The sequence below is a fragment of the Pinus tabuliformis genome, chromosome 1_2 (assembly GCF_031772625.1).
Source record: "Pinus tabuliformis cultivar Carrire ecotype Pingquan chromosome 1_2, CPIR1, whole genome shotgun sequence".
In the NCBI taxonomy this organism is placed as follows: domain Eukaryota; kingdom Viridiplantae; phylum Streptophyta; class Pinopsida; order Pinales; family Pinaceae; genus Pinus; species Pinus tabuliformis.
Genome location: NC_142298.1, coordinates 332,546,016 through 332,558,742, shown reverse-complemented (window position 1 = coordinate 332,558,742; position 12,727 = coordinate 332,546,016). Strand labels below are relative to the sequence as shown.

At 36.1% G+C, this 12,727-nt stretch overlaps 1 protein-coding gene across 2 annotated transcripts in view; it reads left to right on the top strand.

The window, feature by feature from the left end:
• LOC149205712 (aldehyde dehydrogenase family 2 member C4-like) overlaps positions 1-11,857 on the top strand; it is a 29,524-nt gene extending 17,667 nt beyond the window's left edge. For both annotated transcript variants that reach the window (XM_089393534.1, XM_089393533.1), the window contains 7 exons: positions 9,489-9,718; positions 9,816-9,905; positions 9,993-10,166; positions 10,477-10,614; positions 11,038-11,175; positions 11,334-11,395; positions 11,584-11,857. In XM_089393534.1, coding sequence (XP_089249660.1) covers positions 9,489-9,718; positions 9,816-9,905; positions 9,993-10,166; positions 10,477-10,614; positions 11,038-11,175; positions 11,334-11,395; positions 11,584-11,857 — 1,106 coding nt within the window. The remainder of the gene's footprint in view (positions 1-9,488; positions 9,719-9,815; positions 9,906-9,992; positions 10,167-10,476; positions 10,615-11,037; positions 11,176-11,333; positions 11,396-11,583) is intronic.
• Positions 11,858-12,727: the final 870 nt, after the last annotated feature.

Below are 12,727 nucleotides of genomic sequence, written 5' to 3'. Positions count from 1 at the left end.
TATCTTTAAGATTTCCATTTGCTTGTAAAGACTCAAGATAATTGGAGTAAGTAGGATAGAGTGCCTTGAGAAAAGCAATAAGAGGGATATCCAGCTCAACCTTAGTGGATTTGATATCATGCATTATGGATTTTACTTCAGATGCAAGAGCAAGAGGATCATTATTTTTTCAGTTCAAGAGTGAAGAGTTTAATCATGAGCTGAATAACTTCAAGTGCAGAATGTGAGTCATAGAGTTCTTTCAGCTTTTGTAAATCTTCAAAGGCAGTTGAATATGATGAAATATGGCGACTTACTTCTTCATTTACAGATGCTGCGATTGATGCATAGGCTTTGCTGTTCTTGTTTTCCCAAATGACGAGCTATTTGTCTGATGTAGGCTGTACTGGGTCATTGTCTCCTTCTCCGACACACACTCCCTTCCACAACTCATTGTAGATGAGGGTGTGTTTTACCATCCGGGACCATTCAGGATAGTTCTCCTTGCCAGTGAGAACTATTCCTACCATAGAGATGATTGAATGCATTCTGTAAAAAAAAATTACTTCTGCTAAAAAGAAAACTTCCTTACGTTACAGCCTCATGCACTATATTTTCTTCAAATCCCTCTAATGTTTGATAGAAGCATCAACATTTCATTTAAATAGCATGTACATATCACTTCAATGTTTTAAAATGTGATATATCTATATATTACGCAGCATTACCATTCAAATGACTCCACAAATGCTTTGAATGATTTTTAACAAAACAACGCAATTCTGCTATTCACCTCCACAAATGCTTTGAAAGATTTTTAACAAAACAGCGCAATTCGGCTATTCACCTCCACAAATGCTTTGATTATGGGGCTGTTGTGAACGAGGTCGGTTCATTGCCGTTCACAAAATAAAACGCAGAGACCGACAATTACCCTTCAGCATTGAAATCTCATTCTGCATCGCCACACAACTTTAATCTCCACAGAAATTCACCAAATTATATAATATGCAGCGGTCGTGGCAAATTCGGCGAGGAAATGGAGTTACACTTAGAAAATAGGAATGGCTTTGTCAGAAAAACGCCACTGATAAGCTCTTTGCTATGAAATGCTTAAGATCTTGATGAGGGTTTTGGAGGAACGAGAAAGGATTTGACGGAGAGCTTAATTAAACGGAGATTTTAAATGCATTTGCTGGACGTTTCTTAGGCCAGGGGTAAATATAGTAAGAACCTTGTTGTTAATGGCAATAGGTAGGGCTAGATTGAGCCTGAGAAAAGTGATGCGAATGGTCGTTGGCATCCATGGCTTTTTTGAGCTTGAAATCGCAGGTTGGGAAATGGGGAATTCTAATTTTCTTGGTGCAGTGGATACACGTCTCTAGAACGATGATTCTCAAATGCAAGACAGATAAAAAAACCTCAAAAGCCGTGAAGAGCTCTGGGAAATTGGATTAGATTGGTGCGAACAATACAAATCCGGAGAGGGGACGATGGAATTTCAACAAGCATGAAGCAAAATAAAATATTTTGATATGCTTTGATACCATTACCAATAGAGATATATCGTAGGTTGTCAGGATTGCTTTGAACCAAAGACACTCTACTTGTGCCCCACGGTGGGCGCCATGTCACCACCGCGCTTCAAAACCACCAAAGTCTCGGCTGTCGTTCGGAGACCACAACGATTAATCGACCTCCAAAGTCTCGGCAAAATGAGGGTGGAGGTTGTCCCTAAGAAACCACGATGCGCTTCTGTGGAGCCATACCTGACACTGAATCAAGAGTTGAGGGATGGCTCTTGGCTACCATAAACCGAGGTAAAAACCTCTGGCTCGAGCGTTTCTAAGTTCCTAGGGTATCTGAACAGTGGTATAGTTAAAATGGCTCAGAACCAAGAAATATACGAGGACCACTTGTTTCAAACCGCGTTTGGCAACGTGTTCGAAGCATTCAAGCAATACATTGCGAGACCAGATCCGATACCGACAGGCTCAGGCTCATTCAGATGGCAGATGAGACAGTAAGGGCAGTGCACTGTATGGTGCAGGTAATAGAATATGAAGCAGAGCGCAGGTACAACTCAAGGATGGCAATGGAGCAGACCAGGAGTTACGAAGACACAAAGGTTAAAAAAAGGAGCTGGCTCTGATACCATGTCAAGCCAGGAGTAACTCCAGACTTGGCAGAAAAACTGAGAAAAACTGATTCGATTATTTCATTAGGTAGCTATTGTTATATACATGAATGTGACTGATCAGTTCATCTTCTTGATGAATGTTCACATTCCAAATTCACCCAATCACAGAGGATTAGGTGTCAACATTTAGAAAAGACACTTGTCATGGATGGAATGACCATCTCCCTCATACCGGGATATAGAATAGGGCTCTCAAGACAATAATGATTTGTAGTAAATTATTGTGCATATTTAAATAATTTATTCAAGTCCTATATTGAAATTTATTTAAAAAATTTCGAAAAATTACTTTACTTTGATGGATCCAACATAGCGACAACTAAATTATTGATGTTTATAATACTTTTAATTAAAACAAACTAAGTATATATGTTTATTTTTATTTTTTATTCTTTTATTTTTGTATCATATACTACATTTTTTTTAATGTAGAAAACAACTTTATTTTATTTAAAATAGATATTTGTCAATTTGAAATTGAGATTGAATATAGATGGAATTACACATGTCACAAATACCAAGCTATAAAATATTCCTCTCAAAACAATAATGATTTATATAAAATTAATATCTATATTTAAATAATTTATTTTTTGAAATTAAAAAAAATATATTTTAGTTTTTTTTTCCAAATTTATATAAAATTTTGTGCCCTTAAAGGAGAGTCAATATTTTTCGATGTACTTTAGTCTGGGTTATAATATCAACCAAGGAGCCAACATAATGACAGTGAAAATATTGATATTAGTGAATATTTAAATGTCCTAAGTCTGAGTTATAATATCAACAAAAATAACCAAGGAGCCAACATCATGACAGTGAAATTGTTGATATTAGTGAATATTTTTAGATTTCCTAAGTCCGGGTTATAATATAAAAAAAAAGGCGAGCATAAGCACATTGAAAAATTATTAATATTTGAAAATATGTTTATTTTTTTCTAATCATAATTTTTTATATAATTTAGAGGACAACCTCATTTTATTTAAAACGGGAACTTGTCACCATAATGACAGTGAAATTATCGATATTAGTGAATATTTTTAGATGTCCTAAGTCTGGGTTATAATATCAATAAAAATGCCACCATAATCACAGTGAAAAATTATTAATATTTGAAAGTATGTTTATTTTTATATCCTATCATATTCTTTTTTAATATATATAATTTAGATAACAATTCCATTTTATTTAAAATGGGGAGTTGTCAACCTGAGGTATGGATGGAATCAATGCACCTCTCAAGGAAATAAAATAATCATTTGTAGAAAAACAATGTCATGTTTACTTATGTTGGAATGGTAATTTCAAACTTGCAGATTTTTCCTCTGCGATGCGATCGCAGATCACATATCGCACTTCCCTTCTTGTCAACCTTCACCGGGTCCTTTGATTGTCTGCGATTGCGATCTTGCGATGCGATCTGATCGCATATCGCAAATCGCATGATTTAAAGGTTATAAGAGCGGTGGAACATCCTTTCTCTTCTTGTGATGCGATGGTGTGATAAGCCATGCATTAAATTCCAGCAAGATATTTTGAGGCGTGTAATTAATGATATTTACTAGGGTTGGTAAATGTAGGTGAAATTTTAAATTTTATTATTTTTTATTTCATGGAAGTGGGGAAAAGCAACACGTATTGTAAATATATTTTGTGTTGTTCATTATATATAAAAAAAATGCAAGAGTAGAGGGACGTGTGAAGAGTATTAGCAAGAAGAGTTCTTTCTTCTCTGCAACACACAGCAGTGCTGAAGATATAATTTTCTGAGATAGTGGAATCAGATTTTGGAACTGAAGTTCCTGTTGTAAATCCCTCTGAGTAGAGGAAGACAAATTTTGTAACAGTTTTATCATTGTTGTTTTCTAATAAAGATCCTATAGTAGAAACAAAGTGTTGTTCTCTGTGTTATTTTTTTTGTGTGTTTGAAATCAACATAAATTTCCATCATGGTATCAGAGCTAGTTTAGGCACTCAGTGAGTCAAAAAAAAAAACAAGAGTTTGTTTTTTCACTGTAGGAGCTGTAAGAATCTTATTGAGCAGATTTTTTCCAGCAGAGAAATTTTTTGCTTGTTTTTTTTTTTAACAGTCAGTATCTCTTCTTTATTTTTCACAAGTTAAGATGGCACATGTTGGAACTGGTTTGACGAATCCCCAACTGCCACAGTTTAATGGAAAAAATTACAGTTATTGGTCCATAACAATGAAAGCATTGTTTGCTTCTCAAGGAATATGGGAGCTGGTTGAAACTGACTATGCTGAACTTGCAGATGCAACAACACTGGCTGCTTTGACAGTAGCAGAAAGAGACCAGTTGAAGAGTGATAAGAAGAAGGATGCCAAAGCCCTCTTTTTTCTCTTCCAATCAGTGCATGAAAGCGTTTTTCCGCAGATTGGAGCAGCAACAAAATCCAAGGAGGCCTAGGATATTCTCAAAACTGCCTATAAAAGCATGGAGAAGGTGAAGACTGCAATGTTGCAGATGTTGAAGAGAGACTTTGAAAATCTCAGCATGAAGGAATCTGATACAATAGATTCATTCTTCACTCAGGTTATTGGCTTCATAACCCAGATAAGATCTCATGGTGAGATTCTTGAAGATAGAAGGATTATAGAGAAAATCTTGAGATGTTTACCCTCAAGGTTTGAATCTATTGTGGTAGCAATAGAAGAAACAAAAGATCTCTCACAGTTCACGGTAGATGAACTGAGTGCTTCTCTTGTCTCATGAACACAGACTGAGTAGAGGAACAGATTCCTCATTTGAGCAAGCATTCAAGACTCAGATGTCTTTTGGCCAAGGAAGAGGTCGAGGCAGAGCAAATAACAGAGGTCGTGGAAGAAGCCAAAACAGAGGCAGAAATTATCCTGCAAGCACAAGCGGAAGGAGCTGCAATCAGAACCAAGATGAAGGTTCAAGCAAACAACAAGCTCATGGACAAAGGTATGACAAATCCCAAGTCCAATGTCATTATTGTAAGAAATATGGGCACTATGCCAATGAATGTAGGAAAAAGCAAAGTGACATGAATAATAGGCAGAATGCAAATTTTTCAAATGAAGAAGATAAGAACCCAAAGAACGTGTTGTTAACATGTAACATAGCACAAGACAAACAAGAAGATTTTTGGTTCTTAGACTCAGGTTGTAGTAATCACATGACTGGAAATATTGCAATGTTTGCCAATCTGGATGAAAATGTGAAATATGAGGTAACAAGAGGGACTGATGATACGATATCTGTCAAGGGTAAGGGCAGAGTCAGTATCCGAGCAAAAAATGGAGAAGAGATGATTGTGCCAGATGTATACTATGTACCTGGTCTGAAATGTAATCTTTTGAGCACTGGACACCTCATTAACAAAGGTTACAATGTGTTCTTCAAAGATGATTTGTGTACTATCAGAGACATACCTCCAAGTAAGAAGATCATTGCACAGGTGCAGATGACCAGCAATAGAATGTTTCCTCTCAAACTCAGAGCAGATTTGAAGGAAGGAAGAACTATTGCGGATGTAACAGAAGAAGTCTTTCAGGAACAACTGAAAGATGTGAATTGGTTGTGGCATTTGAGATTTGGACATCTCAATTTCAGAGGCTTGAATCTGTTGCACAGAAAGGGAATGGTAAATGGATTACCATTGATCGAGAAACCAGACAACCTTTGTGAAGGTTGCATCTTGGGCAAGCAACACAAAGAAAGCTTTCCAGCAGGAAAGAGTATAAGGGCAAAAGCACCCTTGGAAATTGTTCACTCTGATGTGTGTGGACCGATGCAAACACCATCATTTGCCGGAAATAAATATGTTTTAACTTTCATTGATGATTACACCAGAAAGACATGGGTGTATATGCTGAAATAGAAGAGTGAAGTGTTTGAGAAATTCCGCCACTTCAAAACTCTTGTTGAGAAGCAGTGTGGGAATTATATCAAAGTGCTCAGAACAGATAGAGGAGGAGAGTACATCTCCCAAGACTTTCTGCGTTTTTGCAGAGAGAATGGCATACAAAAATAGTTCACCGCAAGGTATACACCTCAGCAAAACGGAGTTGCTGAAAGAAAGAATAGGACCATTCTTGACATGGTCAGAAGTATGCTGAAGGCAAAACACTTGCCGCATGAGTATTGGGCAGAAGATGTCACTTGCGCAGTTTACATCTTGAATAGATGCCCAACTAAAGCTGTCATGAAAAAAGTACCAGAAGAAGCATGGAGTGGTCAAAAGCAAACAGTCACTCACATGAGAGTATTCGGTTGTGTGGCATATGCACATGTACCAGATCAGCTAAGAAAGAAGCTTGACAGTAAGGGGGAGAAGTGTGTCTTTATTAGCTATTGTGATGAGTCAAAAGCATACAGACTTTAAAATCCATCCACTATGAAATTGATAGTAAGCAGAGATGTGCAGTTCATTGAAGATGAAGCTTGGGATGGAAGCTTAGAGAAGACAGTGAATGTGAAGACAATTGTGTCTCACGAAGAAGAAGAGGAAGGGACAGAAGCAAATAATCCTTCCTTGGTGGGTCCTCCTCCACCACAGCAAGTACAACAAACCACACCACAATCTGGAATTCGAACAGCCTTAAGTAGTCAAGGAAGTGCTTCTTCAAGCACACCATAGGGATTAGAAATACCCTCAAGTTCGGATGGAACTCCAAGCACACCAAGGAGACCAAGATTCAGAAATCTGAATGAGATTTATGAACAAGGAGAGGTAAGTAACAATACGGGTCTGAATTCATTATTCGCTTTATATTGTCATGTTGATGACCCAGTCCTTTTTGAAGATGCTGTAAATGAAGATAAATGGTTTGAAGCAATGAATGAAGAAATTGGTGCAATTGAGAAAAGTAAAACATGGGAGTTAGTGGATCTCCCTGAAGGAAAAGATGCCATTGGATTTAAGATGGTCTATAAGACCAAAAGCAATGTTGAAGGCAAGATTGACAGGAACAAAGCAAGAATTGTTGTGAAAGGCTACAAGCAGCAACAAGGCAAAGACTATGATGAAACCTTTGCACCAGTAGCAAGGATGGAAACAGTCAGAACAGTTTTGTCTATTGCAGCACAACACAAATGGAAGATTTATGAGATGGATGTTAAATCTGCATTCCTGAATGGAGTATTGAAAGAAGAGGTTTATGTTGATCAACCTCCAGGCTATGAAGTTGAAGGCCAAGAGCATAATGTCTGCAAACTGAAGAAGGCTCTTTATGGGCTGAAGCAAGCTCCAAGAGCATGGTACAGCAGAATAGATGCTTATCTGGTTGAAAATGGGTTTGATAAGTGTGATGGTGAACCCACACTCTACATAAAGCAGAATGACGGTAAGATTATTATTGTTGTTTTATATGTAGATGATTTGATTTTTACTAGCAATGATGCGTCTGTCATTGCTGATTTTAAAGCAGTCATGAAAAGTGAATTTGAAATGACTGACTTGGGCTTCTTAAGATATTTTCTTGGAATTGAAGTAGACCAAAGAAAAAATGACATTTTCATTTCTCAAGATAAATATGTAGAAGCAGTGTTGAAGAGATTCAACATGCAGAACAACAAGGCAGCTGTGACTCCAACTGTAGAGGGGTTAAAATTGACCAAAGAAGACAACAGCAAATATTTTGATCCAAAACTGTACAAGAGCATAGTTGGGAGCCTTATGTACTTGACTGCAACTAGGCCGGATATTATGCACGCTGTGAGTTTAATTTCCAGATTTATGGAAAGACCGAAAGAGACTCATTGGTAGGCAGCCAAGAGGATTCTAAGGTATGTGAATGGAACGAAGGGGTTTGGTATTTTATACTCCTCTTCTGAAAGTTTCATATTGACAGGTTACACTGACAGTGATTGGGCTTGGGCTCGAAGTGTTGATGATAGGAAAAGCACATCGGGATATGTGTTTCATATGGGATCGAGAGCCATCTCATGGGCTTCCAAGAAGCAACCAGTTGTGGCTTTGTCAACAGCAGAGGCAGAGTATGTGGCAGCAACAGTAGCAACATGCCAAGCAGTGTGGCTGAGAAGAGTTCTTAGAGATTTGTGTCATGAACAAGAAAAGACCACAACCATTTACTGCGACAATAGCTCAGCAATACCATTGTCTAAAAATTATGTTTTTCATAAAAGGACAAAGCACATAGACACCAAATTCCACTTCATACGTGAATTGGTTAACAATGGTGAGATTGTTTTGCAGCACTGCAGAATAGAGGATCAACTAGGTGATATCTTGACAAAACCATTGGCAAAGAAAAGCTTTGATCATTTCAGGAAATGCCTGGGTATGCAGAAAAAACCCACTAGTTAAAATCAAAGGGGAGTGTTGGAATGGTAATTTCAAACTTGCAGATTTTTCCTCTGCTATGCGATCGCACATCGCATATCGCACTTCCCTTCTTGTCAACCTTCACCGTGTCCTTTGATTGTCTGCGATTGCGATCTTGCGATGCGATCTGATCGCATATCGCAAATCGCATGATTTAAAGGTTATAAGAGCGGTGGAACATCCTTTCTCTTCTTGCGATGCGATGGTGTGATAAGCCATGCATTAAATTCCAGCAAGATATTTTGAGGCGTGTAATTAATGATATTTACTAGGGTTGGTAAATGTAGGTGAAATTTTAAATTTTATTATTTTTTATTTCAGAGAAGTGGGGAAAAGCAACACGTATTGTAAAGATATTTTGTGTTGCTCATTATATATAAAAAAAATGCAAGAGTAGAGGGACGTGTGAAGAGTATTAGCAAGAAGAGTTCTTTCTTCTCTGCAACGCAAAGCATTGCCGAAGATATAATTTTCTGAGATAGTGGAATAAGATTGTGGAACTGAAGTTCCTCTTGTAAATCCGTGTGAGTAGAGGAAGACAAATTTTGTAACAGTTTTATCTTTGTTGTTTTCTAATAAAGATCGTGTAGTAGAAAAAGAGCGTTGTTCTTTTTGTTATTTATTTTTGTGTGTTTGAAATCAACAGAAATTTCCATCAACTTATAATGTGAACAAAAAGGCCAGCATAATCCCACTGAAAAATTATTAATATTTTAATGTAGGTTTATTTTTGTTTTTTATCATATTATTTTTGTTTTTATATAATTTATGGAACAACTTCATTTTATTTATTCAAAATGGGGACCTGTCAACTTGAGGTATGGATGGAATCAATGCACCTCTCAAGGAAATAAAATAATCATCTGAAATAATGATCTGTAGAAAAACAATGTCATGTTTACTTACACAGCTCCGGAAATGCAATTAACAATGGTTTATATATAATTATAATACATAAATTTCATCTCATCTACAGGAGCAGCTGATAAAATACATGGGGAAACATTAAAAATGGGAGGACAATATCAGGCGTATACTTTCCATGAGCCTATTGGATTGGTTGGTCAGATTATACCATGGAACTTCCCACTGCTCATGTTTTTCATTAAAATCGCTCCCGCTTTAGCTTGTGGATGCACTGTAGTTATCAAACCTGCGGAACAAACTCCTCTAACAGCACTTGATTGCGCGAATTTGGCCAAGGAGGTAAGCCGTTACATGTTTCTACCGTTCAAGTCAGAAATGATTTTTTATTCCCAATCAGTTTGGATGCCCATGTTTCATTGTTTTGGTGTTGCCACAGGCGGGGCTTCCGCCTGGTGTTCTTAATGTGATAACTGGATTTGGAGAAACGGCTGGTGCTGCAATAAGCAGCCATATGGATATTGATAAGGTAATCTTTTATATTTGTAATTTATCTTTTTTAACATCAAGGTACCATGGAAGCAATATTGGTGAAGAAGTATTTGTTTGTGTGTAGGTTGCCTTTACAGGGTCTACTGAAATAGGTCGGATTGTCATGGTGGCCGCTGCCCAGAGCAACTTGAAACCTGTAACTCTCGAACTCGGTGGAAAATCTCCTTTGATTATCATGGATGATGCTGATATTGAGGAGGCCGTGAATCTTGCCCACACGGCGATATTTTATAACATGGTAAGCTCAAAGCTAGTCATTGTCAATTAATTTTTATTGTTTTTAGGATGTGGTTTAATACTTAGGTGGAGTTCGGTGGGACGGTGTAGTTTAACAGTAATTGAATAATTATACTTAAATGAAAAAAATTGATTGTAGTCAAATCTGAGATGGAACAATATATACCTGAAAGTTACTCCAGTCACTATTTCTTCCGTTAAAAAAATCCTTCCATTATCCAAAGCAATTGCTATTTCATTTGGATGGCAGGGACAAGTATGCTTCGCAGGATCCCTTATCCAAAGCAATTGCTATTTCATTTGGATGGCAGGGACAAGTATGCTTCGCAGGATCCCGGGTATATGTTCAAGAGGGCATCCACGATAAATTTGTGAAGAGAGTAGTGGAAAGAGCGAAGAAGCAGGTGGTAGGCGATCCTTTCAAGCTAGAAGTTGACCATGGTCCTCAGGTAAGTCTAAGTTTATCTGCAATTATGTCCGCAGTTTTGTGTGTGGGATTGTTTTCACTGTGAGTTGAATGTGTATATCAGAAATAGGGTAAGAGCTTAATGAATTGCCATTTTTAGAGCTGTATTCATCAGAGTCTGGGTTACCAATATTTGTTGAAATTCGCCATCAATTCCTCTGAAATCTGAAATTGCAATTCCCATTCCCATTCTACATATGATTTCCATAGTCTCTAAAACCCTAATGTACTCTAGTTATGCAATATGTGAATCTGACAATTCAAAGAACAATGATTTCTCGCAATAATCGCTGGTGTAACTCTCTCTTATTTTGGTTACGTGGATTGAAAAGGAGCAATATAATTAAAAAAAAATAAAAAAAATCCCCAATATTCATGTAAATACTCTTCCCTTTTTCATGAGCAGATTGACAAGACACAATTCGAGAAAATACTGGAATACATAGAGCATGGGAAGCGAGAGGGAGCAAAACTATTAACAGGCGGTAATCGCGTGGGTGAGCAAGGATTTTACATTGAACCGACCATTTTCTCCCACGTGCAGGTATACTGACTGAACGCCATATAACCAGATGCGATAATTTTTTAATTTGACAACACTTTTAAAAAATTAGATTTAGAACAAGCATGTGGGACACACAAGGATGATAAAAAGAAACATGCTTTATGCTTGCTTGATTTCTTTTGGCTTGGATGTTTTAGGAGGACATGAAGATTGGCAAAGAAGAAATATTTGGACCAGTCATGTCCGTTTTCAAGTTTAGGTAAAAAAACTTTATACGATATTCAATTGACATTAAGATTTATAAAAGTAAAATTTATGTGTTATGATTTTTATCACAGTTAATTGTTTTTTACAATTTTACAATTCTTTGTTAGGATTGTTATCACAGTTTTTTTTGACAACTTTAGAATAATAATTTTTTTCACAACTTTACAATGATCTTTGCAGGACTATTGAAGAAGCCATTGAACTAGGAAATAAAACAATATATGGTTTAGCTGCTGGAATTGTGTCGAAGAATATAGATACAGTCAATAGGATTTCGAGATCTATTCGAGCAGGAGTGATTTGGGTTAACTGCTACCACGCATTTTTTCCTGATGCTCCGATTGGAGGGTACAAGATGAGTGGGATCGGTAGAGAGCAGGGTCTCGATGTTCTTAAAAATTATTTGGCGGTCAAGTGTGTCATAACTCCTCTCCATGATTCACCTTGGTTGTAGAACTATGTTTTAACCTCTTTCCAATGTGTTTGTCAAATGCTTCATAGCACTATATATCATCCTTCTTAGTATTCAAGTTTAACTTCCAATAAAAATTTTATACAGCCATTTGTAACGTTTGTTGTATCATATATATATAATTTTGATATATTATTATGTAAATTATTTATAATATTATAATTATTATTTTTTGAAATATAGAAAATATTATTGATATGTAATTTTTTAATAAATAATTTGTTAAATACATGGTATTAATTAAAAATATTCATTAAATATATTATTGATGAAGAAGAAGATTTTGAATTTATTTTAATGATATAATTTTTTAATTAGATCTTAAGAAATTATTAAGGACATTACTTTACTTCTTTAAACATTTTGTTTATATACTAAAATGGTTTGGAGAGAAACTTTCTTATATTTATGGGTTTCGGGAGTTAAGAAGTTATAAAGGTTCAATAGTCATCTATATATTTGGAATTATTATATAAAGTTACTTTGAGATAAAGTATTTTGAGATAAAGAACTTTTCATTGTCAATTTTTTAATAAGATTTATTTTAACTCTTGGTTTATTAAGTGTTGAGAAGGAGTAAATCCTTGAGGTGTTAACCTTTCTTAAAAGAAAAAAGAATAAAGAGGGAAAGATTTCACACCAAAGGGATTGATCTATCTTGATATTTGATAAATCCAAATCCACCATTAATGTGGATCTATGTTTGTGGGATTTGCATTTGTATACGTCAAAATAGAGATGATCATTGTTATCTGCATATTTCAAAATAATTTGATCATTTGAAATTTACTATGGACGCTTCAAAAGTTATGCGAGGAATAATGTGAATAATAGTAAATAACATTTTTCAAT